At 38.6% G+C, this 26919-nt stretch overlaps 5 protein-coding genes across 7 annotated transcripts; 1 reads left to right on the top strand and 4 right to left on the bottom strand.

Annotated features, from left to right (window-relative positions):
• Nucleotides 1-1795: 1795 nt before the first annotated feature.
• Nucleotides 1796-17461, bottom strand: LOC111332493 (E-selectin). 3 transcript variants are annotated; one of them, XM_088760651.1, is made up of 6 exons: nt 17306-17461; nt 16460-16629; nt 15950-16138; nt 6162-6237; nt 4884-6071; nt 1796-4673 (listed from the first exon to the last, which is right to left on the bottom strand). In XM_088760651.1, the coding sequence occupies exons 1-4, from the start codon at nt 17314-17316 to the stop codon at nt 6227-6229; spliced, it is 381 nt and encodes a 126-aa protein (XP_088616777.1). In that variant the 5' UTR covers nt 17317-17461; the 3' UTR covers nt 1796-4673; nt 4884-6071; nt 6162-6226. The 3 variants fall into 3 exon arrangements, with proteins under 3 accessions (XP_088616777.1, XP_088616776.1, XP_088616775.1); XM_088760650.1 differs by having other exon boundaries at nt 4884-6237; XM_088760649.1 differs by lacking the exons at nt 1796-4673; nt 4884-6071; nt 6162-6237 and having other exon boundaries at nt 15686-16138.
• Nucleotides 9680-11026, bottom strand: LOC148731652 (uncharacterized; the record flags this gene model as incomplete). Its single annotated transcript, XM_088760777.1, has 1 exon — nt 9680-11026. A coding segment is annotated over one exon (1287 nt), but the record flags the coding sequence as incomplete, so codon positions are not given.
• Nucleotides 10995-12967, top strand: LOC148731651 (uncharacterized). Its single transcript, XM_088760638.1, has one exon. It carries the CDS (start codon nt 11146-11148, stop codon nt 12619-12621), a length of 1476 nt encoding a protein of 491 aa, XP_088616764.1. The 5' UTR covers nt 10995-11145; the 3' UTR covers nt 12622-12967.
• On the bottom strand, nt 13046-15105 carry LOC148731650 (uncharacterized). Its single transcript, XM_088760637.1, has 2 exons — nt 14853-15105; nt 13046-14773 (listed from the first exon to the last, which is right to left on the bottom strand). Exons 1-2 carry the CDS (start codon nt 15071-15073, stop codon nt 13180-13182), a joined length of 1815 nt encoding a protein of 604 aa, XP_088616763.1. The 5' UTR covers nt 15074-15105; the 3' UTR covers nt 13046-13179.
• On the bottom strand, nt 17333-26919 carry LOC148731649 (P-selectin-like). Its single transcript, XM_088761930.1, has 14 exons — nt 26799-26919; nt 23793-24192; nt 22628-23025; nt 22136-22204; nt 21179-21364; nt 20785-20979; nt 20517-20702; nt 20125-20319; nt 19857-20042; nt 19484-19678; nt 19225-19410; nt 18188-18382; nt 17698-17889; nt 17333-17475 (listed from the first exon to the last, which is right to left on the bottom strand). Exons 1-14 carry the CDS (start codon nt 26887-26889, stop codon nt 17333-17335), a joined length of 2817 nt encoding a protein of 938 aa, XP_088618056.1. The 5' UTR covers nt 26890-26919.

The following is a 26919-nucleotide window of genomic DNA, read 5'->3' as shown; positions in this document are numbered from 1 at the left end:
TTCATCACGCAAGTGGAATATAACCTTAGTTGCCATATCAAATCTTTACCCTAATTTTCCATTTTTTTTCGTTTATTAGAGACAAATAAGGTAAAATCTGACAATTACTCCCACATGTGGGATATGCCAAAAATGGGGTAAAATCGGACAATTCATCCTGCAAATGAAACATATTCCAACTTGTCGTGTGTAATCTTTACCAGATTTTTTATTATTTTCAGAGAATTCTAAAAAAACAACAATTCATGTCATAAAAAAAACATATTCCAACGCACAGCGATTGAATTATAATTCGGTACATCCCTGATGTTCCGTTTTTTCTGATAAATTCTGAAAAAACGGGGTTCATTCTGAAAACTCACCCCATAAGTAGAATACATTCTAAGTTTCCATATCCAATCTTGAACCAGCTCTTCTATTTTTAATTCAATGAACTCAAGAAAAAAAAGGGACGGTAAGTTATGAGAATTTATACCGTAAGCGGAGTATATCCCAAGTTGTCATAGCCAATCTTTACCCCAATTTTCGAATTTCTTTTTTTTTTAATGAATCAATTCCAGAAAAACAGGACAAACTCTGACAATTCATGCTACAAGGGGATAATACCCGAAGTTCCCAAATCCCATCTTTGCTTCGATGTTCCAATTTTTTTTTAAGTGAACTCTAGAGAACAGGGGTAAATTCTTAGAATTAATACCGCAAGTGGAATATAACCTACGTTGTCATGTCAAATCTTTCCTGATTTTCCTTTTTTAATGAATTAATTCTAGAAAAACGGGGTAAACTCTGAGAATTCATACTACAAGCGGATAATACGCGTAGTTCCCTTATGCCATCTTGCTCTGATTTTGGAATTTTTTTCAAGGAATTATAGAAAACTACGACGTTTCGAAGTCTGCATGACCTCATTATCAAGTAAAATGTTAAAACTGATGTAAAATTGTAGCTCAGAGATTATATACAAATAAAATGTGATAACTTCATTAGAATAATGAGCGTTCATTGTTATTGGTGTCAGATCGTGCAGTATATGTTTAAATAAATACTTTTGCACGTATTGAGTCAGACTGCGTGTTTAACTTTGGTCTGACTCAATACGTGCAAAAGTATTTATTTAAACATATACTGCACGATCTGACACCAATAACAATGAACGCTCATTATTCTAATGAAGTTATCACATTTTATTTGTATATAATCTCTGAGCTACAATTTTACATCAGTTTTAACATTTTACTTGATAATGAGGTCATGCAGACTTCGAAACGTCGTAGTTTTTTACCGTTAATTTTTATCATCAAATGTATTTCTAAACATTCTCTGATTAGAATTATAGAAAAACAGGGAAAATTCTAGTAACTCATCCTCCAAGTCGAATATATTCCATTGACTTGCCACATCTAATCTACTTTACCCCGATTTTCCATTTTTTTTCAATGAGTAGAAAAACGGGACTCCCACTGACTCGCCATATTCAATCTTTACCCGATTTTCCATTTCTTTTTTCAATAAATTCTGGAAAAACGGAGTAAATTCTGAGGATTCATGCTACAAGTGGATAAGACTCCAAGTTCCAATATGCCATCTCTACCCCGATTTTCCATTTCTTTTTTCAGCGGTGAATTCTACGATTAGCGCTAGTCGTTAGCCTCTTAAAATAAAGCAATACGCAAATAGCTTAATTGTAATTAGGAGTTTTTTATAACGCCGGCCCGCTTTCAGTTATCATTAATTAATTAACTTCTATAGAAATTAAAAACTTAGACACAACGCGCTATGTAATGTACTGTTCCTCTTTAATTGTAATCATTCCCTAAAGAGGTCTTAACTAGGGTCGAAACTCGTCCGAAATAAATGAGAAGCTTACAACTACAAAGTGTTTCTTTGTGCGGCTCGCTAGTCTTAGTTAAATGGAAGATAGAAAAAATTCCACATTTAAAAAATGTTTGTGTTCTTAGTGAATTCTAGAAAAGCGAGATAAATTCTGAGAATTCGTCCTTCGAGTGGGATAGATCTTAGAGAGCCAAATCCAATCTTTAACCCGATTTTCCATTTTTTTTCTCAATGTACTCTAGAAAAACGGGACGAATTTTGAGAATTCGGCCCACAAGTGGCTAATGCCTTTGGTTCTCATATCCCATCTTCACCCCGATTTTCCATTTAATCAGTGAATTTTAGAAAAACGAGGTAAATTCTGAGCATTCATGCTACAAGTGAATAATACCCGAAGTTCCCATATGATATCTTTACCCCGATTTTCCATTTTTTCCAACAGATTATAGAAAAACGAGTTAAAATCTAAGAATTCATCCTCCAAATGAAATCAGATCCCAAGTTGCTTACCCAGGCTTCAACCCGATTTTCCACTTTTTTTTTTTTCAAAGAATTCTGGAGAAACGGGATTAATTCTACGAATTCATCCGCAAGTAGGTAACACGCTAAGCTCCCATATGATGATCTTTACCCCGATTTCTTATTTGATCAGCGAATTCGAGAAAAATGGGGTAAATTCTGAGCCTTCATGTTACAAGTGAATAATACCCGAGGTTCCCATATGCCTGAATTTCCATCTTTTTTATTCAGTGAATTTGACAAAAAACGGGGTAAAATCTAAGAGTTCATTGTCCGAATTAATAGATCCCAAGTTTCCATAGCCAATCCCTAACCCGATTTTCCATAAGTTCCCATATGCCATCTTCACCCCGATTTCCCATTTGATCAGCTAATTCGAGAAAAACGGGGTGAATTCTGAGCCTTCATGCTACAAGTGAATAATACCCGAGATTCCCATATGCCATCTTTTCCCCGAATTTCCATGTTTTTTTTTCAGTGAATTTGACAAAAAAAGGGGTCAAGTCTAAGAGTTTATCCTCCGAATTAAATAGATCCCAAGTTGCCATAGCCAATCGTTAACCCGATTTTCCATTTTTTCTTTCAATGAATTCTAGAAAAACGGGATGAATTTTGAGAATTCGGCCCACAAGTGGCTAGTACCCTAGGTTTCCATATGCCATCGTCACCCCAACTTTCCATTTGATCAGTGAATTTCAGAAAAAAAGAGGTAAATTCTGGGCATTCATGCCACAAGTGGATAATACCCGAAGTTCCCATACGATATCTTTCGATTTTCAATTTTTTTTCAACAAATTCTAGGAAAACGGGGTAAAATCTAAGAATCCATCCTCCCTGATGAAATAGATCCCAAGTTGCTATATCCAGTCTTCAGTCCGATTTTCCATTTCTTTTTTCAAAGAAGTTAGGAGAAACGGGATTAATTCTGCGAATTCATCCGCAAGTGGCTAACACGCTAAGTTCCCATATGCCATCTTTACCCCGATTTTCCATTTGATCACCGATCGAATTCGAGAAAAACGGGGTAAATTCTGAGCCTTCATGTTACAGGTGAATAACACCCAAAGTGCCCACATGCTATCTTTATCCCGAACTTCCAATTTTTTTTTCAGTGAATTTGACAAAAAACGGGGTGAAGTCTAAGCGTTCATCCTCCGAATTAATTAGATCACAAGTTGCCATAGCCAATCTTTAACCCGATTTTCCATTTTTTTATGAATTCTAGAAAAACGGGATAAATTCTACGAATTCATCCGTAAGTGGCTAACACGCTAAGTTTCCATATGCCATCCCCTTTACCTGGTTTTTCCATTTGATCAGCGAATTCTAGAAAAACAGGGTAAATTCTGTGAAATTCATCCTTAAGGTCCTTAAGGTGGAATATATCCTAATGACTTGCCATAGCCATCTTTACCCGATTTTCGATTTGATCATTATGTGAATTTGTCGTAAACGGGGTAAATTATGACAAATCCACCCAAAAGTACAACAAATCCGACAATAATTTTGAAACAGTACTAAAAAAAGAGCAGCTTAAAACAGCGGAACCGGACCGTAATGAAATTTAGAGACAGAACTGAAGAAAGTACAGCTAAAATCAGCGGAACCGTAATAAAATCACATCACAGTCTACTATTTCAAATTTCACAATCTACTACTTCAGATTTTTGCCATACAGCAAAAACCTACGATATTCGAAATAATCAACTGAAGGCCCAACTTCTGTGATTGAAGGAAGACTTCGTGACGCAGACAAATTATCAGAACTTTGACCTCTCAGTCGATCTTACCTCCGGCAGATCAGCGAAGCGTCAAAAATATATAATTTTATGCCGACCGGAGCCATAATCTACGATCTTCAACTATTCAAGAAAATAAAACAATTGCGATATGGGTAAAATGTTGTCATTGAAGTCGCAAGTCAAACAATGACGTCTCTAAATAAAGCAAGACTGCAAATGAAGCGTGAGCAATAACGCATCCTTTGGTCAAAAGTCGCTTTGTTATTTACGTAGCAAGTTGCTCTTCCACGTTTAGGACGTTTAGATTACAAGAACGATGCGATCACACGGCGTTAACGAAGGAGTGATAGAACTTCAAGGAGAGTAATGTGAGAGATTGTGAACAGCGTGTTTTCCTGAGATCAGTTGGAAGTTGCTCATACGTGTCAAATTTTCTACTTATCCCGACCTCCTTGAATGAGCACTTTTGCTTGAAGACGTAACTGCAACGGAATCTCTTAACCAGTCCCAAGCCGCGTGTCGCTCCATAGATCACAGGATGTGATTGGCCATTGTATCACGTTACGTCAGAGGATATATCTACAACAAGAGGACATAAGTGCAACGGTACAACAGTCGCAGGTTGGAATCTGGGTACGTGATTACGCGAAGACTCCGTCACAATTAAGGAGCACTTCCTAGGGGAGTTCCCGGGAAGAAAGTAACAAGAAAAGCGCTTTGGAACGTAACAGTTTTTAATTATGACCGATATAGTTCATTCAGTATTCTATTGAGTAGTAAATAAATTACCTGCCGAACTTCCAGAAGCCTCTTGTATCTTGTGAAAGCATGATATTTAGTTCCTTCTAGCCTTCATCTTACTATTGTTGTTCAACACAGAAGACTTGCAAGGATCTTATTTTCCAGTCTTCCACCTCAAACATTTAATGACTGAATTGACCTTTGAAAAGAAAACTCAAAGAAAATTCATTTACAACATAAATATCAATTCATAGCTTGGTAGAAATTCCATTCATGGAACAATCCTCAGCATTATACAAATACCCATAGTAAATGTCTGATATGTTTCGACGTGAGTCTCTAGATGAGAAAAATACTTTGATATTCGACTCGTTATTTTAGGAGGACCTTTGTCATTTGGTCTACTTATCTAAGTCCTCTGACTGTTCAGTGCGGTCCAGAGTGTCGAGATAAGTGTTGCAGAAAAGTTTCTTCTCATTCGTAGTTTTGTCACAAGAGTTCAAATTCGTTGATGAAGGGTAACAACTATATTTTACACAAGGTTCTCTACCTTCATTAATTTTTCCAGTTCATTTACTGACCATCTTTTGAGAGTTTCTCTTCTTTTGTCTGACTGAGTTATTCGCCTAAAAGTTACTTTAATCTTATTCCATGGAAAGTGCGTTGGAACGATGTTTTATTCACGAATTCCGATGCAATAGGCGAGCGGGCGCAGATTTCTTGCAATCTCAGATTTTTTCTAACTGACCCACACATTTCAAAGATTGGAAACGAACGACCGTGAAAAAAAAATCGTTCGTTCAATCAGAGACACGAACAGCAATATTTCACAAGGAAAATCTCAGTACATGTATGTTTGAAATAAAATATCGCAACAACCGATAAAACCATTGGAGAAAGAAGCTATAAGTTGAAAAATATGGAATCTTGAATGAAGATCAGTTTGATACATAGAACCACAGGCGGCCCAGGCGTCGTGTGTGCGATTTTGGGGCCTCAAGTTCATTAACAGCAACAACTAACATATTATGATCGAATTTTAAGCGTAAGTGTGAGCCGTTCAAAAAAGAAAAAAAAATATAAAAAAATTAAGAAAAAATTTAAAAGGATATTAAAAGCGAGGAATAAAACGTGTGAAGTCTCCTTACCTTTTTTCCGTAGCCGCTTTGTTGCCAACTGTCGTTTTAACGTTGTTTTGGCGACCTTCTCTGTGACGCGTGCGGTGTTACCAGTCAACTGTATAATAGGAAAAATTATAAAAAAAATTAAGAAAAAGTTTTAAAAGGATAATAAAAGCGAGGAACATATCGTGTGAAGTCTCTTTACCTTTTTTCCGTAACTGCCTTGTCGTTTACGGTCCGTTTAACTCTGTTTTGGCGACGCGTGTGGTGCTACTGGTCAACTGTGTATAAAAAAAAAAACTCAGGGCTGGAAATTTCACTCCGAACACCAACCATCGACACTCGAAGGCCGATAAATTCCACAAAAGTCGACCGATCTCCCTCAAATTTTCACACGCGAGAGCGCTTAGCTATTACCTACCCGTTCCAGAGGCAAAAGTTTCCAAATTCCGCTGCATCGATCCGAGAACCGCTCCGTTTTACCACCCATTTTGGCTAAATCACTTTGTAGGTACGCGTTATCCTTTTGCCCTTACTACCGGATTTAAATATCATAGGGCATCTGATCAAATAAACGACTCTCCAGGGGATCGTTAGGAAGGTTGTCAAAAGTGATACTGGGCAAGACACAACGATGTTAGGTCGAGTATAGGGCTACACAATCACTGAGAATCATTAGAATATGGACGATCCTTTTAGGACTGGCGATCGTCAAATTAATGCTCTTGCATTGTTTTGTATTGTATTGTATTGTAATCTTTATTTAGACACGATCAATTCATCAGCCTATAAAAATACATATCACATACGCTAAGATATTTAAAATTAAAACTACATACTATAACACTAAGGCTGTTTTCCGTGAATGCCGTGCGTTAGACTTTAAAAATGTCATTGATCTTACGTTTAAATAACCCCAGAGACTCTGTGTTCCTTATATCGCGTGGTAAACTGTTCCATAATGTGGCGCCATTGTAGCTAAAGCTTTTTCTGTAATAATTAGTGCGCGGTAGTGGAACATTAAGCTTATTTTCAGAGTCCCTGAGGTCATAAGCAGAGTCACGCCACGTAAACTTTGAATATAGATACCTTGGAGCTAGCCCGTGCAGACATCTAAACATCTTGGTGGCTTTATGGATTTCCTGCTGGCGTGCAAGATTTTTCCACCCTAAAAACTCGAGTGGCTCAGTTGCATCAGCATCATAGTTAGAGGATGTCAACACACGGGCTGCTCTATTCTGCAATTTCTGCAGTTTGTCTCGTAGCGTTTTCCCACAGCTACCCCAAACAATGTCACAGTAATCAAAGTGAGGTTTTACTAAAGCTTGGTAGATGAGATGTAAGGTTGATGCTGGGATCAGGTGCCTAATTCGCTTTAGGGCCCCGATACCAGAGGCGATCTTTTTCGTTAGTTTTTCGATGTGAATATGCCAATCGAGTTTATCGTCTATTATTACACCAAGCGATTTTGTAGCTGAAACCTGGCTCACTTGAGTATTGTTCATTCTAATTGTTGGAGAAGCTGTGAGAGTATTCAGTCTCTGCCTCGACCCTATTAGCATGAATTCGGTTTTAGTCATGTTCAACGTGAGTTTGTTCGCTTGTAGCCAGTTGAAGACGTTTTCTAGGTCTTCATTTAGACAAAACTGAACGTTCTCAAGATTGCTTCCCGCATATGTGAGGTGCGTGTCATCGGCATACATTCTCGGTTTACAATTTGATAAGCAATTTGGAAGATCGTTGATAGATAATAAGAACAATAATGGACCGAGGATGGTCCCTTGTGGGACGCCGCAAGTCAACGAGTAGCTACTGGATAGCGACACGTTGACAGAGCATTTTTGTGTTCGGTTTTCCAAATATGACTGAAACCATCTGAAAGATTTTCCATGTATACCATAATAGTTTAGTTTCGATAGAAGGATCTGATGATCAACAGTGTCAAAAGCTTTTTTCAAATCTAGAAAAATGACTCCATTGATTTTCTCGTTATCAATATTATATGCCCAAGAATCTGTCGCTTCCAACAAAGCTGTTACAGTTGAATGATTAGCACGAAACCCTGATGGGTTTTGACATAAAATATCGTGCTCTTCCAAATAGGCATATAACTGTTCATAAACTATCCTTTCAAACACCTTCGCCATTATTGGAATCACCGATATTGGGCGGTAATTGTTAGCATCACCGCGGTCACCCTGTTTATAAAGAGGGGTAGTCCTTGCATATTTCCAGTCGTCTGGGAACGTCCCTTGGCTAATAGATTGATTGAAAATATCACATATCGGCACACAAATGAGATCAGCACATTCCCTGATAAACCTAGCAGATATTTTGTCAAGGCCTGTTGCCTTTGACTTGTCTAGTTTATTTAAAAGTGAAAATACTTTAGTTGGATTGGTGGGTTGGAGCTTAAACCGTTTATCTGTTGCGGTAAGATATCTTTGATAGCTACCACTATCACAATTTATCTCACTGGCAAGTTTTGGACCAATATTAGCAAAGTGGTTATTGAATTCGTTTGATAGCTCCAACGGATTAGTTATCGTTAATCCGTTCACTTTTAGTGACGCCACTGGCGTTTTCCCAGATTTTCGAGAAGTTAACTCGTTTATAGTCTGCCAGGTCTTTCGGGAGTCGCTGGTTTGCTTATTAAAACTATTTTGGTAATAAGCTTGCTTAGCTGAGCGTATTTGCTTATTGACTATATTTCTTTGTTTCTTAAATAATGCCCAATCGTTAGGATCATTTGTCTTGCTAGCTTTGATTTTTAATGTCTCTATTATGCATAAGGTCTTTCAATTCAGAAATAATCCACGGAGAACTCCGTGAACGAACGCGCATCGTTTTCAGTGGGGCATGTTTGTCAGCGATAGCCAGAAATGTACATTTCCATTGCTGCCACATCACGTTTGGGTTGGAAGACTCGTATACATTATCCCAACATTGAGATAGAATATCATAACGAAACTTTTGGCGATCGAAATTTCGGAAATTTCTGTATGTAATAGAATTATGTCCGTTAGACATCCCATTCAGGGCAAGTTTTCTATATACATACACCATGCTATGGTCACTTATTCCGATATGACAAACTCCCGAACATGCAATCTTATCCGAGCAGTTGGTATAGATTAAATCAATTAGAGTTGATGAGGTGGGTGTTATCCTCGTCGGTTCAGAGATAAGCTGCTCGAGTCCGTAGACATCAGCAATACTCCTTAATTTGGATGTGTTATTGTCATATCGAGTCGTGATCATGTCACAGTTCATGTCTCCCAGTACAAAAAATTCTACATTTTCACTATCCAATCTCCCAATTAGGGATTCAAAAGGTGAAAAAATGCCAATAGGAGAGTCAGGTGGTCTGTACCAAGTAACAATCACAAAGGATTTTGAATTTGGCTTATGGATTTCCAAGCAAAGATTTTCTAGTGTATCCATGTGTAGGTCATTTCGTACTGTAAAGTTGATTGAAGTTTTTACATAGAAGCATACCCCTCCGCCGCATTTTGTTAGTCTATCGCGGCGAACTATTTCGTATCCCGGAATATGAACTTCTTGATCTCGAATACTCTCGTTCAGTTTCGTTTCATTTATGGAAACAATATCGATATCATTGTTTGCTAATATGATTCTTAATTCGTCTATATGAGTAATTAATTGATTAATATTGAGTGATGCCATTCTAAAACCGCGCAAAGGAGGCAATATCGAGACAGATTTTTCGGCCTTTTGGTTGTTTAATTGATCCCGCACGGCATTGACGGACAGCACATTATCTCATTCTAGGTGCGATTTAAAATTATTATAAAACTGCTCATTACCTTTAAAATTTAAGTGCAGTCCACCTTTGTTGAGTCCACTATGAGATATGTTCTCATGATGGATTAATTTCCATCCATTTTGATGGCAGAACTTCTTTAGATGCTTGTTGGCTGTTTTCACTGCCTGGTCCAGCTTATCTTTTCTGCATACCAGCTCCGACAGCGTAACTGTAGTATCGCAGGTGCCCTCGATCTGTCTCGCGAGATCCACAATCGATTCCGCAACAGCCTTTGGTTCCCTGGTTTTAAGATCATTAGTCCCAATGTGTAAAATCACTTCATTGGGCGAAGATTCCAGATTTGGCTTGAGATAGTGATTCATGGCCATTGTCGTAGCGCCCGAGAAAGGCTTGACTATAACCCTGTGGCCAACTGCTTTTCCCAGATCTTTTCCAGGTATTCTTGAGATCATCGAATCTCTTATGAGCAGGGTTGTGCGCTCTTTTGGTTGTTTTTCGGGTTCGGATTCTTTTCCTGTCAGGGTGTTATTAGGACCTCCTTTACCTTTCGATTTCTTTCTTTTGTTCTTTGATTTCACAATGAAGCCTTGTTCTTTGTTGGCGCAAGGTGTTGACTCATCCATATTTTGGACAATGGTATGTTCGTTAGAGGTGTTACTCATTGAACGGCATTGAGTAGCTGCTTCTCTGGATACGATTTGCAATGCAAAACTTAAAGAATCGCGTTCTTGGACTAACTTTTTATTTTCTTCCTTCAAAGATAGAATTACCTCCCTAAGTCGAGAATTTTCGGATCTCAGGTCTTCCTCATCAGGTTTCTCTTTTATATGAGCCCATAAGTTCAGCACTTCAGATTTCAGACAGTCCAACTCCTCTTGTACTGATTTGGCATTCTTGTTGAACGCCGGAGTAGAAGCTTCTTCATTCACGAGAATAACTGAGTCGTCATCAGCCGGTATCTGGAGTAGCTTCTTCAGTTTGGCTTTCATTGCTTTTGTATCCGGACCTTGGACTTGAAGGGTACCGGTACTGTTAAATAAAACCAGCGTGATTGTCTTCGACTTCAAAGAACTAGACCTTTCAGAGGGACTCGCGGTTGCAGAAACTTCCAAATTTAGGACTTTCGAACAAAATTCCTGAAGCTGTGTTAGGCTCCCTTTCCACTTGAAAAGACTTTGTTTGTCGTCCCAATGTAGATATTGGTTTAAGGGAGATGAAGAAGGTTCAGTGGCAACAAATTCGGCGGAATAGCTGTTAGTACGTCTGAGCCAGCGATTCAGCGGTCGTTACACGGGAACGAGGCTATTGGGTCAAGACCTTAGATTTTCTAGAGTTTCTTTGTGTCATCATTTATATTTCACAAAAACAGTGCTGAGTTCTCCGAATCTTTTGAAGAAAGGAGATGGTAAGGCATTGTATAGCAGTTGGCTGTGTAAACAGGAGTAACAAGGTTGAATGTAAAGGCCTTTCTTGGCATTCGCTGCCCCTAAATGACTCGAAAAGACTAAAAAAATGGCTGATCAACATACGAAGAACCAACACTCCAAAAACGAAAAGTTCATTTTTGTGTAGCGATCATTTTGCCCCAGAATGTTTTCAAAAGTCTCCTGGAGGCGTAAGGGGAAGGCTGAAGGTAGATGCTGTGCCTACTCTTTTCAGCTTTACAAAAGTTCAGACACAAAGAAAAACCCCACAACACCGTTCGAATATGGCCACTCAACGTCAAGAAACTGCAGGCTTAAATAGTGACGAAAGTATTGCTAACGCCGTTCCATTAACAGAATCAAATGAAGTGGGACAGTCCATAAAAGAAGCAGACAATAGTCAGGATCAGTCTCTACAATTAATTATCAACGAATTGGAAGGGAAAGTAAAACAATTGGAACACGAACTTAAACAGGAGAGAGAGACAAGAAAGACACTAGAAGAAAAGCTTAATCGAAGTTTGTTTAATATCGACAACATCAAAGAAAACGATAATTTAATGAGATTCTACACTGGCTTCAACAGTTATGCTGTTTTTACTACAGTTCTTAATTTCCTTGGAAGAGAAGCAGCAAAACAGTTAAATTACACTAACACTGAACTAGTGCAGAATCCACCCAAGAGAGAGAAGCAAGGTCCAAGAAGAGCTCTCTCTGTGGAAAATGAATTATTTCTCTTGCTGTGTCGTTACAAAGTTGGTCTTTTAGAGGAGGATGTAGCAGTCAGATTTGGTATTTGCCAAAGTCTTGTGAGCCGAATCATCATTACATGGACAAAGTTCATATATTTTAGATTCTCAGAGCTAGACATTTTCCCAACAAGGGAGGTAATTGAAGCACATAAACCTGAATGCTTCAGGAATAAATACAATGGTACAACAGTGATAATTGATGCAACTGAATTGTACATTGAAACACCAACTAATCCTGAAGCACAGCAGCTCACTTTCTCTACCTATAAAAACGACAATACTCTGAAGGCCCTAGTTGGAATTACACCAAGTGGTAGTGTTTGTTTTGTGTCTAATCTTTATGGTGGGTCTATCTCTGACAAAGAGATAACTGTGAAATCTAAACTCATGGATAAACTTCAATATGGAGATGAAGTGATGGCTGACAGAGGATTCAATATCCAAGATTTACTAGCAAGTAAAGGGGTTAAAGTAAATGTTCCACCTTATATGAATGAGGCAGGACAATTTACTGAACAAGAAATGCTCAACACAAGAAGAATTGCATCATTGCGAATCCATGTAGAGAGAGCTATCGAGCGCATCAAAAACTATCACATTTTAGATTTTATTCCCATTACTGTCTGCAAGAATGGGCTGGTTGACATGATTTTCTTTAATTGTGCTATGTTCACAAACTTTTTGCCACCTCTGGTGAAATGAATTTTTTTCAGAATCTTTCTTGAGCCATTCATTTGTTTGCTTGTAATTGTCTGGTGTTATAGACAGAATCAATATTTTTTAGGTGGGTGTTTCAATAAGGACAGCACACAATTTATTTACAACTGACAGAGTAATGAGTAAAATATTCATATCACTAGTTGATCTGAAATAATCTATTACTGTTAACAATCAAGATAGATTTAATCTTCTGCAGATGTCATATTTATCTGGCTAATAGAAAAAATGCTCATTGTATCTAAATTTATTCAAATGTTCTACATGTTAGTATTGAAAATCAGTTAATGTCATGCAAAATTAAAGTTGCAAGTTTTGCTGGTTCAAAGAGTATAGTGGAGTCAGTTTCCAACCAGTAAAAGTAATTATTACAACAGAAATTCACTTCTCTGTCAATGAGACAATAATATCCATATTTAAAACGATATATTTCAAAAAACACAACATCAGTAATCATAATTTTGAGATCATGCAAAAGTTAAATAATTTATAGATAGTGATTCCACTGTCATGTCGAGTTCTAACAAAGACTGAAGTACACTGTTACATTAATCTTGATACTTTTCCAAGCCTGGGAAGACCTAAAGTTAACCGTGGATAAGCAAGTTCTACAGCAATATAGTTATCATAAAAACTTTCAAGCTTTGGGATAACTTCTCTTCTAAATTGTAAATTATTTTTGATGCTTATTATAATCATTTCCTTTAGATCTGATATCACCAGATCAGCCCACTGTAAACCAACACAAAATAGTTGTTGTTGAACTTGAAAATGGTATGGGTGATTTGTGTTAATAAGCAGGCCATGAACAGTCCTCTTGCAAATTCCCCTGCTGCAAACTGCTTCTGCCAGTTTTTTTGTTCCAGGAAAAACTCTCTTGACTTCCACCAAACATTTGTTATCAACTTCACCATCAGGACTTGCACCCAAAAATGGATGTGTAGATGAAATGACAAACCCTAGTTTAGAGACGTTGCACTTGAAGAGGTTTTCATATGACTTGATAATATTAGCTTCATCAGTAAGACCTTGTTTCATGTAATTACTCTGAAAATTGTCATTGAGATGTAGAATTTCTTTTACAGCCTTAGTGGGGCTTGTGTCTGGTCTCTGAAGTACTCTCTTGCATTTCGATGCAGTAATTCTTGTTTTCCTGTGTTCAAACCACTTTTGACAATCACTTTGATTTTTTGTTGCTCTGCTTATCAATTCTCTTTCTTTTTCTCCTACAAAAAGATTTGACTTAATTCTTTTAGCTTTTGCATGTATTTCTTCCAATGACATTGGTTGTTCCTTTATGGGTGAGACAATTAAACTACTTGGACATAGTGGCTCTTTTGATAAAATAGAGTAAAATCCACAATTTAGACTTTCTCTCGAGATTTCTTGAGGCAAGGTCTGATTTGCCTTCTCTGTACTTGGTCCTCTATAGATGCAAAGTCTTGGATCGTGCAGTGCTTTATTGTGTTTTAAATTCTCTGTGCCAAAAACTTTTCTACTGAAATCAATGTCGTATACTGAGAGTGCCTCCAGCTTTCGCTTTCGTGGTTGATTCCAAGTCTGCAATCTTTCTGTACAGGTAAGAAATTCTTGACTACGACCAAGTCTAATGTACTCTTCAAGAGCAAAGCATAGAGCTGCCAAATGTTTACATGATGCAAGTGGTGGCTTACCAGCTGGACAAGGATTACAGTTTCCATATATTATATCACCAGAACTGTCTACTGTCATTTGGATCTTATATTTTAGAGTTTTTTTCATCTCAGGTAAGCATTCGCATTGGATAAAATACTTGCCATCCTCATTCGCAACCTTAATATTCTGGACGTGACCATGTCTGAAAAGACCAAAAGCTTTGCAGTTTAAGCTTTTATAGTCTTTATTACTTTCATCGTCTCTTGCACGCCTAGTAATAAAGTAGCTCATCATATTTGCAATAGAAAACTCTGGCAGTTTGTTGCATTTTTTCAATTCGGTCCACGTTGTTGAAGGCAGGAAATTTTGTATATCTTTCCCTGTTGGCTCCTCGTTAGCATTTGCCGAATTTTCCTTTAAGTTCTCGTTCGATTCTCCTGACAGATGCATCCATTTTTCAGTAAAATTCGCGTCCCAGCCATTCTTAATATAGCTTACGACCCTGAAAAACAAAGATGGTTTTAATTACCGTCTAAAACTATCCTCAAAATATCAATGATATTTTAATTATTTTTACGTACCTTTGAACCAGTTCTCGTTTGTTTCCATCCGCAGAAGCACTCCCGTTTTTTGAGGTTCCTACTCGATAGGACAACCATGATCTTAAGACCTGTTTAGTAATGTTTCGGGGACAATTACCATTCAACAACTGTAGTTTCTCTTCAGCCGAAAAAAAAGCATATTTCGGCTGTGATTCCTCGTGGGTTTCCATATCTTTCCTATGATTTAGTTCTTGAAACATTTCTTGACCCAATAGCCTCGTTCCCGTGTGATGACTGCTGAATCGCTGGCTCAGACGTAATAACAGCTATTCGTGGAGCCTTCAGATACACGTCCGCACGCCATCATGCATACGTAAAATTGCAATCGTGTTTTGAGTCAAATCGTGTAAAAAATGTAATTGATTAACCGCTTGGCCCTAAAAAAGAACGCTCCAACGATGTCAGACCGACACTAGCGATCTACAGTGACTGCAGGCCAACAGGACTATTGACGATCCCGCATCGACTCGCGATCTAAAATCGTCAACCTACAGCGTTTTACGATCGAATATCGACTGATCTGTGTAGAGATGACTTACAGCGACTGCAAGACATGACAAAGAATGCTGCATCAATTAAAGATCGACCATAGCGATCTACTATGATTGCGAAAAATAAAGACTTTTGATGATCCGGTATCGACTTGTAATCCAAGATGGTCATGTTATTGCGTTTTACGATAGTACATCGATTGATTCATATACAAACGTGATAAATGAACCGCGTAGCCATAAAACGAGAACGCTGCAACGATATCAGATAGATCAAAGCGATCTATTATGATTGCGAGCAATAAAGTCCGTTGACGACCCTGTATCGACTTGTGATACAAGATAGTCAAGTTATTGCGTTTTACGATCGTACATGGATGATCCAATTACGGATGTATAAGATGGACCGCACAAGCATAACAAAAAAAGATGCAACGTTGTGTGAACATTAAAAAACAAAAGTTTTTGATGATCTTGAATCGTTTAACAATCAAGATCAACAATTGAAAAAGTGTGCAGAATTTTCGAATGATAATTATGATAATTTAGAATTTGTATGAACTCAAGTGTTGCCAGATCTTATACCTGTACACTCAAGATCTGTTCCAGTCCAGGTTCCATTTGCCGTACATCTCCTCACTATTGAACCCATTGCTACAGATCCTTCCTTATAAGAGAACCAGCATTCCGTGCCATATAACATCTCCGTCGCATTAGTGTTGCATCCCAAGAATACACCATAGGTCGGTAGTGACAACACTGGGCAGGTGACAACTAAACGAAAGACAAAAATTCAATAAGACGCCATTGTTCATAGTCTCAGAGACGGAAAAGTAAAAGTGAATGTTTTCTATGATATATATATAAACATCTATAAATACAATAAGAAAACTATAAGGACCCTACAATATGATATATAATTTAAAATATGAATGCCATCAATTAAATGACTATTTATTAAAAACGTGACTCAGACAGTGCAAGCGCATTTCATCAGAGAGATGAGAAAAGTGAGTATCGTTCAATTCATTTCTCAACAATAATTATCGAGGCTGAGAAAATAAAAAAATTTTCTATAATACACTTTTAACTTACTCTCGCGATAGAATTCCCCTCCTCTGCTCCAGGGCCCACTGTCTTGGCATTTTCTCAAGCCGGAACCGATGAGTTTATAGCCTTCACTGCAGGAGAACTGACACTCTGTGCTATAGGGGTATTCTGTTACATTCCCATTGCATCCGTGTCGAGAGTAGGGCATATCACAACTAAAGATGTTACAATTCATTTTAATCCTGTTGTAGGAGAAAAACTTTAGAGTATTTTAATTTCTTTTTCTAGAACTGATCAAAGAAAAAGAATAAGTAAAACGTGACCTACGCTGTTCAATTAGCAAGTGGTTCCAGGGTCAAAATGCATTTATCAAGGAGCGAAGCGCGCAGGACGTTAAGGAAGTATGAAATACGCTTAAGCATTGCTTGAGACGCAGTGCTAGAAAAGTGTTATTTAAACTCTCATCTTTTTTCACATGTTGTTTAACGTACAGCTAACGCACAGACAACTTGTTTTGTAACATCTTCATTTTCAAGACATTCTCCAGTTGCCCTGATACGCTTAAACAAAAATCCTTTGGACGATGCTGCTAATACAGGACGGGTAATCACTTAGAAAATAAACAAAACTTCCAGTAAGTACCCACACACGCAATAAATGATAAAAATTGTTAAGAGGAGGGACACGTTTAAACTACGAAAACGCGTGCGGCCGTGTAGATGATAACATAGTTCTTAAAACGTTTCAAATAATTGATGTGGAAATTTTCCCACCGCGAGGCTGGAACCACTTTTTTTTTTTTAATTAGGGGATTTTGGGTATTTATACTCATCCATGCTAACAAACAACACACTAAGACAAGAAACAAAGCTATTAGTTAATACTTCCTACCTGCCTAACATTAGGACGAGAGCAATTTTAGAGAAAGCACCACCTGACTGCTGAGCCAATTAAGTTAAAGCCTCGTTTGCAGGTTAACTGACAAGCGTTGCCAGGTAACTGGCTGCAAGAACCATTCATTCTCATACTGGGAGGAAGTTGAAGAGATTCACATCGTATCCCTTGAAAATAAAAACAATGAAATTACAAGAAAAACAGTCTTTGGTGGGACCAGTAAATTTTTTTCTGGGTCGGACGCTCAAGGAAAGACTGTTGCCTAAACCATTTCTATCTCACAGTTCACCAGAAGTATTTGAGCACTTTTCTTCCAGGGAAAAGTGAGTATCGTTCAATTCATTTCTAGACAAAAGTCACATTGAGTCTGAAATATTTTTCAAACTTACTCTCGCAATAAAAATGCCCCCCTCCGCTCCAGAGCCCGTTGTCTTGGCATTTTCTCAAGCTAGAACCATTTGGTGTGTAACCCTCAATGCACGAGAACTGACACTCCGTGCTGTAAGGGTATTGTGTTGCATTCGCAGTGCATCCTTGTCGAAAACCATTGGCTGGTGGCATCGGGACAGGGCACATCACAACTGAAAAAGGTAAAATGCATAGCTATCCTGTTTTATAAAAAGTACTAAACAATTATTTAATAAAGTTTTTCTGCTAAGAGGTATGGGCGAACGGCCTACTCTTTTTTACTATGGAAATGCAATATTTCTTTAAGAAAATACAAATAGCACAAGCATATCCTCGGCATCCTACATCGATCATTTCTATTCCTATTAGTTATTGTGTCCTGTTTCGTGTTTTTAAGATCAATCATTATTAAGAGATGAATGAATTGCAGAATATTTATAGCGTAAACATTGATAGGTAATTCGAATTCACCTTCACATGTCGGTACAGAGTCATTCCACACTCCAGGATTTTGGTAACCAGGGGCAACACACGTTATCACTGATGATCCATTCAAACGATAACCAATAGGACAAGAAAAGTTACATTTTGTTCCATGCTGATTACCACAATAATTCATGCTAAGTGGACCTCCTGGGTCGATGGTCAGTGATGTACAATTAATGACTAGTAAAAGAGGAATGATGCACGGTCATTAAGACACTTATAGCAATTCCCAAAGCAATAACCGTTACGGTTTTCATTAGTTGGGATTCAGTCAAACGGACTATTTCCACGAAACAGACATAAGCCGTGCTTTTTCCTGGAGAGTCGGCAAACTCAAAATCAATGAGTGTGGTTCGAGTGCATTTTAATGTATTCCTTACTTGTGTCACTTATTCCAGCCATACTGGCCATTATAGTTCACCACTAAATTTTCTCCGGTTCTTACTGCTTTCAATCGATCACGTGACGCGATAGTGTTCATCCGTGGAGGGACACTACCAGTCCATAGTGCCCGCCCGCGGAAAATACCCGAATGGATAGTACCCGTCCGCGGAAAAAGACCTGGATTGATAGTACTCATTCGTGAAAAGTTTTGAATAGTTTGACGGCCGCGAAGTTAGGCAGATCGGAAAAACAGTGACTTTTCAATTCTGACAGGTATAACGTGTTATTTAGCCAATGTACGGTTGCAAATTATTGACATTTGTGACAAGCTGTAGGCGTTTACAGTGGTGAGCAATAAAAGCAATAGAGTGTTTATGTCTCGGAACTATCGGTCTGATAAATGCCCCTTGGAAATTTAATGTTCTTAAAACTAGCATATTTGTTTTAAGAACATCAAATTTTCGCGGGGCAACTATCAGCCGATAGTTCCTCGACAAAAACACTCTATTGTTTAAATATTGGCCTTCGGTCGTTGTTGTGATAACCCCACCGCGCAACTTATAATCCCCAATACGGTCCTCCTGTCCAGTTAGCAAGAAGCTAATATTTTCAAGCGTTGCTAAGGTTTGAGAACTTACTTTCACAAGAAAATTCTTGTCCACTCCAAGTTCCATTTTGTTGACATTTCCTAATTGGAGAACCAGATCCTATGAAGCCATTCTTACACGTGAACTGACAGACAGTATCATAATACTCAATTTCATTCCCTGAACATCCAATTCTTGTTCCATTCATTGGCGAAGACAACCCTGGACACGTGATTGCTGCAATAAAGCACAAACTGAATTAAATGCCAAAGGTTTTGCAAGTAAACATTGTAAAGTAGTCTGAATTCACCTTCACATGTCGGTAGAGAGTTGTTCCATACTCCTGGATGTTTGTTACCAGAGGTGACACAAGTGAGTTCTGATGAACCATTTAAACGGTAACCAATGGGACAAGAAAAGTTACATTTTACTCCGTAATGATAACCACAGTTACCAATGCGCAGCGGACCTCCCGGGTCGATCGTCAGAGAAGTACAGTTGATGACTAGTAAAACAGAATGACGTCATATTGATAAAAGCAAAATGAAATCCTTATTCATCTTACTAAAAAAAAAAGATTTCTCAAATTTCTATCTGAAGTTTCCAGTGATCTTCTCTAACATTAAGTACAAAAATAAGGTAATTCGTTATATTATTATACATAACTGGGAGATGGGACTTACTTGCACAAATAAATTCTTGTCCACTCCAAGTTCCATTTTGTTGACATCTTCTACTTTGAGAACCAGATCCTATGTAGCCATTGTAACACCCGAAATGACATACTGTATCATAAAACTCAGTTGCATTCCCTGAACATCCAATTCTTGTTCCATTTGTTGGCGAAGGCAATCCTGGACACGTGATTGCTGCGATAACACACGAACAACTGAATTTATTTTCAAAGTTTTTGGAAGTAAAAACTGTAAAATAATCTGAATTCACGTTCACCTTCACATGTCGGTAGAGAGTTGTCCCACATTCCCGGATGTTTGTTACCAGGGGCAACACAAGTGAGTTCTGACGAGCCATTCAAACGGTAGCCAATGGGACAAGAAAAGTTACATTTCTCTTCATAATGATTACTACAGTTACCCATGCGCAGTGGACCTCCTGAGTCGATCGTCAGAGATGTGCAGTTGATGACTAAGAATACAAAATGATGTAATGATGATAAAGGCAGTGTGAATTCCCTATTCATCCTACTTCTCAACATAGTTGAAATAAGGAAAAATGATTTCTCAGATTGCTATATCTAGTCTTGAATAGTCTTCTCTCACATAAAGTAGAAAAATAAAGTAATCTATCATATTTTAAGCATAACGAAGAGAAATAGGACTCACTTTCACAAACAAACTCTCGTCCACTCCAAGTTCCATTCTGTTGACATCTTCTACTTTGAGAACCAGATCCTATGTAGCCATTACTGCATCCGAAATGACAGACTGTATCATAAAACTCAGTTGCATTACCTGAACATCCAATTCTTGTACCATTTGTTGGCGAATGCAACCCTGGACACGTGATTGCTACAGTAAAACACAAACAGCTTCGTTAATTGCCAAAGTTTTTGCAAGTAAAAATTGTAAAATAATCTGAATTCACATTCACCTTCACATGTCGGTAGGAAGTTGTTCCACACTCCAGGGTGTTGGTTACCAGGGGCAACACAAGTGAGTTCTGATGAGCCATTTAAACGATAACCAGTGGGACAAGAAAAGGTACATTTTTCTCCATAATGATATCCACAGTTACCCATGCGCATTGGGTCTCCTTGGTTGATCGTTAGCGACGTACAGTTAATGACTAGTAAAATCAAAATGATGTACTGTTGATAAAAATACTTAAAATTCCCAATTCATCTTTCTCTTTCCCAACAATGTTGGGAAGGAGAAACAAAACTGTCAAACGTTAATATCATGCTCTATGCGGTCTTCTCTAATATCTGTACATAAGATAAAATAATGTGTTATATTTTCAAGCTTTACCAAGAAATGGGACATACTTTCACAAACAAACTCTTGTCCACTCCAAGTTCCATTCTTTTGACATCTTCTAACCTGCGAACCAGATCCTACATAGCGATCATTGCACCTGAACTGACAAACTGTATCATAAAACTCAGTTGCATTCCCTGAACATCCAGCTCTTGTTCCATTTGTTGGTGAAAGCAACCCTAGACACGTGATTACTGAAATAAAACACAAACAATTGACTTATTAGCTGGAATATCTATATTGTAAACAGTGCAAGGTAATTTGAATTCATGTTCACATGTTGGTAGAAATCGTTCCACTCTCCAAGATGTTGCTTACTAGAGGCAACACACGTTACTGCTGATGAGCCATTCAAACGGAAACCAATGGGACAAGAAAAGTTACGTTTTTTTCCAAAGTGATCATCCTAGCTGCTCATGCGCTGTGGCCCTCCCAGGTGTACCGTAAGTAATGAACAGTTGATAACCGCCACCCGGTTAGCTCAATGAATAGAGCGCTGGACTGTTGTGCGGGAGGTCGAGGGTTCGAGCCCCGGCCGGACCAACACTCAGGGTCTTAAAATAATTGACAAGAATTTGCTACCTTTCTATAACATCAGGAAATGGTTAAATATTCTAGTGTTCTCGGATAGGGACGAATAAATGGAGGTCCCGTCTCCTGCAGGGCTGGGGTAGGAGACGTTAATTTCCCGCACACGAGATTACTGTGTGATGGATGTCCTCACCTGGGGTGGGATGGGTGGGAGGGTGGACTAGCACGAATGGTTCCTATGTTCCTTTCTAGTCCTTCCCTACTGCAAAAACTTAATGCAGTGAAAATGGACTGAATTGAATTTAAATTAAATTAGTAAAAAAGGAGTGATACACTTCTGATAAAAAAATCTACTGACACTATTCACGAGATAAAGCAAATACAGAGCTCACTGAAATGTTTTAATTCAAGCACCATTAAGAGATATGACTTACTTTCACAAACAAACTCTTGTCCACTCCAGGTACCATTCTGCTGACATTTTCTTTCTGGAGAACCAGACCCTACATAACCATCATTACATGTGAACTAACAGACTGTATCAAAAAACTCGGTTGCATTCCCCGAACATCCAAGTCTTATTCCATTTGTTAGTGAAGGTAACGATGGACAGGTGATTGCTGTAACAAAGCAAAAACAACTGATTCAATTTCCACAGTTATTTAATTGTGAACTTTTCGAGGTGATTTTCACTTTCAAATGTCAGTAAGAAGTTGTTTATTCCTGTGTTACTTACGGTGTGGACTGAGAAACCGAGGTAAGTAATATATCCCATCATTGTATCTCTCAGTTCAATCATGAAGGGAAAGAAAATCAAGCAATCATTTGAATTTAGCAGGCCGAACAGTGAAATACAGTTCGCTACATTGACCGATTAAAGTGCACGTACTAAAAAAGAAATATGATAAAAAATGGTTAGCACTCACCCCGCCGCTGCCAAGAGCTGTCGTACGGCACAATTCCCATATTCTTGTTTAGGACGCCAAAATAACGTGTCCCAGCTATCGTCCCACTGGAAATATTTATTTTGTAAACACTCATGTAATCCCATTCAGATACGAATATATAGGGAGAATTGAAAGTTACTCCAAAAAGATAAGAATTCATTTTCGCGAAAAGCAAAGTTCTTTTGTTGCCATCATAATTAATTGACTCCAGTGTGTCTGTCCCGGAATCAACCCAGAATACGAGCATGCGTTTCCTATCAAGAGTGATGCCGTTCGGCCATTGAAGACTTGTGTTCACCAGGGTAATGCGCTCAGTTCCATTTAATGCTGCTTTTTCTATTTTTGGCGCAGCTCCCCAATCAGTCCAGAACATGGAACTGTCGATGAAGAAATAAGGTTTTATCAAAAGTGGCAGTAATGTCGCAATCTGATTTGCCAATTTTGCCGTTGTAGATAAGTGCACAGACAACACCGCTTGCGTCAACGTGTCACGCAATGTGTCACGCACTGAAGAAATGGTCTTATTTGACGTCGATTCGTTAATTACTTCTGGGTCATGGTTGCATAGGAATTCCTTATGTCGATTAGAACTGGAAGTGCATCAACCCGTTCGTGGTTGAACGGGCAGAGTTAAAGATGGGCAGCTGACTGCTTGAAAGGAGAAATGCCTAGCTTTGTGACTAATTCAATAACTTGGGGAATAGCTGACTGACTGACTAATTGACCGACTTACAGCCTGGCTTTCTGACGAAATGAATGACTGACTGAATGAATAAATTAATAAATGAATGATTGCACATGGCCAAGAGTCGAAGAGACTCACCAGGTGATTGGGTCACCGAACGATAGGTCACAAGGCATACCAACCCATGGCTCTTGTGTCAGTAACCGTTTCAGAGACCAACTTACCTACTGACCGGGTGACTGATTTACTCTGCGTCAGTTTGGCTGACTGAGTGACTGACTGGCTGAACGACTGGTTAACTGACTGAATGACTGGCTGGCTGACTGACTGGCAAACCGACCGTCTGTCTTTCTCTCAATCCGCCTGACTGACTGATTGGCGAACTCAACTAGTTTTTTTGAAAACATTAAGAACCAGTAGACGTCATCGACTTTAATATTTCAATGAACATCAGCTCACCCGCGCTCAGGGTCAAGTACAATCCCTCGAGGCTCATCAAGACCTAAAGAAATTAAGATACGGGCATTTTTTCCCTCTAGGTCTGATACTCGTATAACATCATCTGTCGTATCAGTCCAGTACAACTGGTTTCTCATCCATTCCACTGCGAGTCCGTCACAAACTCCTGTTCCTGAATGAATTATAGTAACATTTGTTCCATCGATACAGGATCTCTTAATATTACGCTTTGTAGTGTCGGTCCAAAAAATGTATCCCAAGCTGAAGTGAATATCAAGGGCTACAACTCTTGATAAACCAGAAACTATCGGGGAACTTGTGCCATTGTCGAAATCCAAGGCCACTATTTCTGTTGTTGTTGATACAATAAGGCATGGAGGCTTGCAAGGGACAGTTAACACTAGAAAAGAGAACAATATTTATCACTGAAGATTGGGCGAGTGCAAATAACCAAATCAAGCTGTTTTGACTGAAGCTGTACCAATTCACTTCTTTCATGAAGTGCGGGTAAGCCTTAAGAGTTTCGCAAGGCGAGACTTTTTTATTCGCACCCGTGACTCTACGTGTCGTGTAGTTCGAATGTCATGCGAACAACCAAATTTGCGTCAGGGGTAATTTTTGGAAGGAGGAGTAGGACGAGGACAAGAGAGGGGAAGGGTAATAGAAAGATCTTAGTTAATGCCTGCGAAACGGAGAATGCAATTGAACGCGGAAGTTGGGGGGAGAGAGAAACAACAGCCAAGGAAACTGTCTTAACTCAATTATGACGGCAAAGCAGTGGAGAAAATTGATTGCAATTACAGCTGCGAATTTTAAGTTGTGGATAATTTTGCGAGTCTTTTCATCTGGAATGACCTCAGATTGACGTCAGATAACGTAGATTATTAATGGCGAGATTGTTTGCCCAATAAACATTTTGTTTCTTCTTGCCAAATTGCAACATTTACTAATTCGTGTCATGTTCCTTAAATTTCGAGGAAGTTACGAAGTAACCTAATCTTAAATTTCAAGGAAGTAACCCAGTCCCGGAGGCGGTTTATGGTAAGACGTGGAGCGTATTTTTTTTCTCTTTTGAAATGGCTGGAACGCTTTCTCAAAGAGTATGCATGCGCATCCAGAAATATAACGCTTAGTATGCGTGTATGCAGGTGTCAAAGCGGGATACCTTTTGCTCTGAGGATAACGTTAAATTGGCATTAGATCTTTTCAAATATCTAGCAATTTGAACGTTGAGAAAAAATCTCGTTTGTTTTTTTGTTTTGTTTTGTTTTGTTTTAATTTTAATTCGGTTTCTCTCTTTAATTACCAGAACTAAAACTATATGAAATGAACTCTGGTCAGCAACGATCGATTAAGAGTAGGTTTACACTAGAGGAGAGTTTTCCGGATTCATCAATTTTGGAGTATTCGGATTCCTAGGCGTTTACACTGAAAGGATATTCGGATTCCTGACCGTTTACACACAACGACAACTCGGGGAACATTCGAAATGGAATGGTCACCAAGCCCACTGTTGTTTCGTCGTTCTATCGACAAAGTGACTGATGCCTCCCCGAAAAAAGGCTGGAGTAGATCCAGATGCCACTGAGACAAATTTGAGTTGGACAGATGCCAAGCCATCTACGTCGACGGCGATTAAGTGTGGCTGACGTTAAACTTACAATAATAATTTGCGATTCTTCAGAAATACTGCGGTGCACATGATACAATTTATCGCCTGAACCTGCAACAAGATTAGGCAACCGGAGACCGCCAGCAATGTTAGCACCAGATCCTCCATTTTGGTTTCACCGCAAACTCAAAAGATTGCAGGCGGAAATAATATCCGGAATGGAGAAGAAAAGCGGGTCAGTACACGACAAAACTTTCCGGATTCAAAAGTTATCGGATTCAAAGTTCCCACTTTAAATTCCGGATTCAAAATCTCCGGAGACACGACCAAACGGGGGAGTTTTTATTTCACATTCGTCCACTTTCGTGTAAACTGCAAAATCAATCCGGTACTAAAACGTTTCGGATTCATCACGAATCCGGAAGAATTTCCTCTAGTGTAGATCTAGCCTCAGAGATGCCGTCAAATTTTAGGAACTCTTTCACTTCCTTGTGCCCTTAGGAATCATTGTGATTTAAAGTGATTTAATGACGAAAAGCAAAAGAAGAGATTTTGCTTGAAATAACTTAAAATAACGATGGTTACTCAATAGATTTTCATAACAGTTTGAAGGAGCAAGATAGTATTCGACAGCTCTGTGTTACTTTCTATTAAATAAAGGTTACGTGCGTGACGTACGTGACGAATCCCATTTGACGTGGGTACAGTAATTGTTTACTCGTTTATGTGAACTTTCCTATGCGGTCGCCTAACCTTCTAATGTACACATAGTCGGAAAAATAGTAAATAAAGGAATTTTTTAGATAAATTTGCGTCGAATGAAACGAACCTTGGCTGGTCCTCTGGTGTCATTTTCATACTTTGGTTTGCTGTAATGTGATCCGTGGAATGCGAAACATGGAGCAGTTCGTAAAGCATATTACCAAACAAATCTACAATCGAATACTATCGAATACGTAATGAGCTATTCCTTACCTTCGCTTAAACGTCCATGACTGCGTAGAGAATTAATGAAATGGCCAATATACTCGTCGATCAGGGCCAAGGTCGTCAGACATTTAAACTCGAGCTTATACGTTTAGGTCTAGTAAGTGAGGTCGAATAATATTTCCTTTTAACGGCATTACATGCTTCAGCAAGTCAAACGTCACTGTGGATCTTTTTCATTTACTTTCGAGATCTTGCTTCGTTAACTTCCTAAAGTCAGTTCTCATTTGTCTCCAAACTGAGACAACTGTTCCATCGAACACTCTAAATTCTGAACGCAACCCACATCACCAAAAAAACTGCGATTTGTATGGCACTCATCAAAAATTTTCTCATATTCTCAAACGTGACACAAAAATGAAAACATCACCAGCGTAACAAACAAATGATAGGAAAAATTCACTCACCTCCAAAAGAATTTACTCTGCAATGTTCCCTGAAGGAAATCAAAATAAATAGCACGAGTATCTCCAGCAAGACATTGCTGTTTGTTGTCATAATTCGTTAATAACTAAGATACCTTCTCTC

This window comes from Stylophora pistillata, chromosome 5, assembly GCF_964205215.1.
Source record: "Stylophora pistillata chromosome 5, jaStyPist1.2, whole genome shotgun sequence".
NCBI lineage: Eukaryota > Metazoa > Cnidaria > Anthozoa > Scleractinia > Pocilloporidae > Stylophora > Stylophora pistillata.
Note: the sequence above shows the minus strand (reverse complement) of the source record. Positions and strands in the feature narration are given on the sequence as shown.